The following is a 5,634-nucleotide window of genomic DNA, read 5'->3' as shown; positions in this document are numbered from 1 at the left end:
GAAAAACTTCACAATTTATATTCTGCCACCACAAGAGGACGCCAGCCTACCATGGCCGTCTTCAGGGGGCTACAGATAGTATATCGATGATGAGAGCCCAGGGGTCCTAAATGTCAGGCTCCCTGTCGATCATAAACTCCACGCCAAAAGCAAAAGGTGAAGGGAACATTATCGCTATCTCCCATCATCATATTTCCATTGCTGTGTTGTTTAGGTCTACACCTTAATCTGGTGACTAGCCTAAACTGTTTACAAGGCAGTGTGTGTGTGTGTGTGTGTGTGTGTGTGTGTGTGTGTGTGTGTGTGTGTGTGTGTGTGTGTGTGTGTGTGTGTGTGTGTGTGTGTGTGTGTGTGTGCGCGCGCGTGCGATGGGCTTTTTTTTGCTTGTTTCTATTTGGCACAGACAGGTGGCGCACAGATGCCATGATTCCCTATGGCTATCGTTGAAATATGATCCCGTGTCAAGTAAAACTACAGTTGTCTTTGACATCTCTTAAAACAAATACAATCTTGATCCATATAAATAAAAATAGAATTCACTTAGGGTCGAATTCTAACGTAGATGCGCGCATAAAGTCATGTTAGTGGAACATTTGTGCAAAAGTTACATTTAAGCACGGGTATCTGAAGTTCGGAATTGATTTTAGAGGTAAGGTGGAGGCAGAATGTTTTTCAAACAGCACACTTCTCTCTAACAGATGCATAAAAGCTAAAGATGATATTTTTTTGAATATTTTATATAACTCTGCCTTTTAATAGCCTAGGCTTTACAAGTGTATAAATATTTTTTTACTTTTCAATCGGTGCAAGGCAATCAAGCGGGATAACTCAATAGTGGACTCTGAAAATCTGTGGAGTTGTCAGACATGCATCCTGTACTCATTGGCTGCCTCAAATATACCAGCTCTGCCTCCCACGTGATACTGGATAAATGCCCGCCCGCTAGCATCCTAGGTAACAGACAATCACAGACCACTGTGATAGGGACACACCTTCGTCGTTTTTTGGTAAAGTTCATGGGGATGCCATTTTAAACTCAAAACGAATTTAATCCACGAGATATAAGCATTCATTGCAAATTGACTTTTTCAATTGCATTGCTTCAAGCACATTTAGCTGTGCAACTTTACCCACAAGATGACTGGAGTTTTTGACAGTCTCAGTACAGACATGCATTCGAACCAGATTACCTCGAACAGTTACCACAGCTTGCATAAATCGCAGGAGTCCCCAACTCTACCAGTATCGACTGCAACGGACAGCAGCTTTTACAATAGCCAACAGCCTGGATACTGCGCAGGGTCTCCATATGGCCAACTCGGAACTTACCAGTACCACAACAGTGGTATGAGCAACGTTCAATACAATACTAAATCATACGACCTTGGTTTCAACTCTTATGGCACCTACGGTTCCTACGGTTCCAGTTCTTCACCGACTCCAACGGATGCAGGTAAATAACATGTCAATGCTTTCCTATTCACATTCGTATTCTATTATATGTAAGTTATACTAAGATCAGCCGTGATGTGTTTTAGTTATTGTTCTTACATGTATTTATCAGAGAAAGAAGAAAGTGAACCTGAAATCCGAATGGTTAACGGGAAACCAAAGAAGGTCAGGAAACCTCGAACTATTTATTCAAGCTTCCAACTGGCCGCCCTTCAACGGCGATTCCAAAAAACACAGTACTTGGCTTTACCGGAGCGAGCCGAGCTGGCAGCCTCAATGGGCCTTACACAAACCCAGGTTAGTGCAACTCTTAATGCGTCCCGTAGCTGTCAAATCCCGCATCAATCTGTGAATAATATAATCAGGCTCAGGCTGGCTACTTATTTTATATAGGCTTGACATTTCGCTTTAGACTGCTATTTAACTTTATCCAGCATTTGTTGTGTATACATAGTTAGTATCTCACTATTAATCTTCGTTAGAATACGTTTTAAAATAAACTTCAGAACAATAATAACAATGTGTTCCTTTTCAGGTGAAAATTTGGTTCCAGAACCGACGCTCCAAGTTCAAGAAGTTGTGGAAAAATGGAGAAATCCCCCATGAGCAACATGTGACCTCCAGCGAGTCTCCCCCCTGTAACTCTCCACCCGCCACTGCCTGGGACTTTCCACAGAATCAAAGAATGAACAATGTAAACTCTAGTTTATCTCAGAGCAGCAGCCCTCCAAATACGACTGAGCCTTCTTTCTTGGCAAACTATTCTTGGTACTCATCAACGAACTCTGCAACGCATCTTCAGGCTGGCCCGCTTGTCCAGCACCACCACAACTCCGCCTTGAGCGCTGGGACAATATTTTAATACAACTGACTCTTACTCGGAGAATACTGGTGAAACAGACAAAATGTCATTATACATTTTTACAGACCTCACCAAGCGAACTTTACGCGCAACTTTGGCCTATAGCTGCTAGGGTAATTCAGAATGACACCGTGCTCGCACCGGTAAAATGGCAGACTACATATTTTTACAGTTATTTTTGTATTTATTTATTGTGTTTATTTTAATGGATGAGATTTATGAACCACTAATAGCCAAAACAACCACGTAGTAAGATGCTTTTACGAACATGTGTTACTTTTGAATCAGCGCGAGTCCAAAGTTGATTGCAGGACGTGAACAACTGACACATATGTAGCACAGTTTTCAACTGCGTCGTGCATTTTGAAAATGTCCTAATTTTGTTGTACGAGATCCATGTATTAGCCTACATGTACACATATTTCTATGTGGCCTATTCTTTACGGTTGGTTTCCTTTTGTAGGTCAGAATTCGGCTTTGAGAAATATTTCACAACATTATTTTGACTGCCATCCTGGCATCATTTTTATTTTATTTTAATATTGGGGACCAATACTGTACCTATTCTTTACGGTTGTTTTATCCTTCATAAACTACTGATTGTCCCCTATTCCAATTAACTTGTATAACATTTCTATGGTGTATTGTCTTTAATTTATTGTATGGTTAGCAGTGTTTTCTTTATATGATCAGACGTTATTTAAATAAAATTATGTTTTCTGTTCACAATGGGTTTTTCTCCATTTTAAGAACTTTAAGAAATTGGCATACGGAGAAAGAAGTGGATTTAGTTTTTGATTCAAGCTTAGCCCGATTCTTAATAGCCTGTCAATAAACTATATTGCGCGTTCTTATTTAGCCTATAGAGAGAAGAAACCTATACTCCACTTCCATTCAGTACTACGGCGCCAGAAGAGTTCTGGTTCCGTCAAAAGACATGTTTCTAACCCTTGTAAATCTTTCAACGTAGCTCACAAAATGTGATTAACGCCACAGGTAGGCTATGGGCTCGACAAGCTTTTGGAAGATGCACCTAAAAATAGCATTATTTGGGAATGCATTTGTATTCATTATTGGTTGCAAATTGTTTCCTCTTCTTAACTCATGTTTTATAGACACGTTAAATCTAGCTGGGTATATGGTTCGGGGAACCTGATACAGACAAGATGATTAACAGAGCCGAGACACAGTGCCCAGGGCGCCGAGAACGCTGGAGTATTCAAAGGCACGCAACACGCCTTGGCATGCGAAAGGGAAGATGAGGGCGTATGACTGAGCTCAACCCCTCAGACTCTTTGGAGTCAGAGTGCCGCTCTCCAGACATTTTATGAACACAGCCCAACCAAAAAACTAGACCCAAGACCGCCTGAAGCTGAGCAACATGGAAACATTTCTCACATCTTGTTCACTCACACAACACAAAGCCCTTCTTCTCATCGGTTCTCATGAGCGAATCGACCTACAGTCGATTTGTCCATCGTAGACAAGGCAACATTATAAATAGTCAATACATTTTTTTTGTATATATAATTAGCCATATGCTTATGAGATGTTATTGTTTGCAAAATGGTATCTACTTTATATCCTAGCCAAGTTTGTAAATGCATTCCAGATATTAGGTTAGGTCTAGCCTCTGTTTTGAAATGTAAGGATAAAATCTGGATTTTCTTAGATGCTAAATAAATATTTTATCATGTTTATTTCTATTTTATTCCCTAAAACAGTAGCATATGTTCGCCGTGTTCTCTTAAGTGATATACAAGACATAGCCCAATAGACGAGCGTTTGCTAGGTTTGATAATCATGTCAACCCGTTGCTTTTTATGGTTGAGTGATCATAAGCCACATAAAGTGGAATCGTTTTGCATAATAAGGATGTACCTTGTCAGTGATTGTCACATTACAAGATGGAACATTCTCCCTGGGGCTGTCGTTGCTTTATCTTGATATGAGGAGTCCCTCGGGATAGCAGGCCTACCACATGTTGAGTGAGCCCGTGGAGCAAAAAAGCAATATAACACACATTCGGTTGTGGACTACGGTGAATATATGATTGCTTGGATAGATATATATATGCTTATATATATGCTTAATAAGTGGTGCTTTACATTTAGTAAGATTCACACATTAGGCTTGCGTTGAGCAAGTGCATGCGTAATATGCGTAAAAGTACTCATTCGCTTTGACGCTTTTCCCATGGCGACATTTTGATGGAACAAGAATTTCCTTAAAAAACATGCACTAATTCACCTGCTTCGGATAGGTCTTGTGTCCATATGCCCTTAGCTGAATTGCAGCATTTCGAGTCTTTCCTGTGTCTACACAACAATAATAACGTTAATTTATGGAAACATATTTGTAGCCATTACGCACGGGATCAAATAAATTAAATATGACTGATTTAATAACATTGTATCTTTGTTGAATATAGACCTAGTGTATGTCTGTCAAGTAAAAAAGTATCGAACACACAGTGGTTAATGAAAATCACAACCACACTCTTAGAAATAAAGGTTCTGTATAGAACCAAAAAGGGTTACGTTGCTTGCCTCATATATGGCACCCCTAAAGGTTCTATATATAACTATTTTGTAGTGTCCTTTGATTGGAACCCCAAGGGTTCTTCATCACTGAACCAACATTGTTTCCATATAGGGTTATACATGGAACCAATGTCGGTTCTATATAGAACATAAAGGCGTGCCATATATGAAGCAAGCATATAACCCTTTTTGGTTCTTTCCAGAACATTTTCTTCAAAGAGTGCATGATATGTCTTTCGCTCATTGGCCCTGCACCCATGTCTCCCTCATACGGATTAGCAATGAAGTGGCTTTATACTTCCGGAATCCTGTAGACAATTTGAAAATGACATATTCCTATCCTAGTTAATACCCTGATCTGTTATTTCTTCCACATTTGCTCTAGTTTGAGAATTCTTGGCTTTCCGATCTGAAAGCCTGCAATTAGTATTTAATCCTTCGCAATTTTAGATGTCCTAATATGGTCTGTAATTTTTGCGCAAGATCATTTCCAGCTATTTTAAGCATCAACATTGTCAAAGTTGTATGTATAAAATATATAAAAATATCAATGCATAGTTTTTAGCATACCATCTTGACTCGACGATAATTATATATGTGTGGAGCCTACGCAGATTAGCCTGAATTGCATGGTAACTGCTGCTTTAAATTTTTAAAAATTACTCATCATTTTCCCAAAGATTACCAAGATCTCGAGTGCACAATGTCATCAGCGTAATGAGGAGTAAACATTTATGCTAATAATCTACAATTTTTTCCATCCGCTATAAAAAGGGG

At 39.4% G+C, this 5,634-nt stretch overlaps 1 protein-coding gene across 1 annotated transcript; it reads left to right on the top strand.

The window, feature by feature from the left end:
- The first annotated feature begins 956 nt into the window (after window positions 1–956).
- dlx2a (distal-less homeobox 2a) lies at window positions 957–3,903 on the top strand. The gene is made up of 3 exons (XM_029643907.2): window positions 957–1,453; window positions 1,565–1,749; window positions 1,988–3,903. Exons 1-3 carry the CDS (start codon window positions 1,138–1,140, stop codon window positions 2,312–2,314), a joined length of 828 nt encoding a protein of 275 aa, XP_029499767.1. The 5' UTR covers window positions 957–1,137; the 3' UTR covers window positions 2,315–3,903.
- Window positions 3,904–5,634: the final 1,731 nt, after the last annotated feature.

The sequence above is a fragment of the Oncorhynchus nerka genome, linkage group LG3, assembly GCF_034236695.1.
Source record: "Oncorhynchus nerka isolate Pitt River linkage group LG3, Oner_Uvic_2.0, whole genome shotgun sequence".
Taxonomy (NCBI): domain Eukaryota; kingdom Metazoa; phylum Chordata; class Actinopteri; order Salmoniformes; family Salmonidae; genus Oncorhynchus; species Oncorhynchus nerka.
Note: the sequence above shows the minus strand (reverse complement) of the source record. Positions and strands in the feature narration are given on the sequence as shown.

What these genes read in the sequence shown, in the direction of transcription:
- dlx2a (XM_029643907.2), top strand. Translation starts at nt 1,138, where the DNA reads ATGACTGGAGTTTTTGACAGTCTCAGTACAGACATGCATTCGAACCAG. An exon ending in ACCGACTCCAACGGATGCAG is followed by an intron (nt 1,454 to 1,564) that starts GTAAATAACATG and finishes TGTATTTATCAG; the next exon opens with AGAAAGAAGAAAGTGAACCT. An exon ending in TGGGCCTTACACAAACCCAG is followed by an intron (nt 1,750 to 1,987) that starts GTTAGTGCAACT and finishes GTTCCTTTTCAG; the next exon opens with GTGAAAATTTGGTTCCAGAA.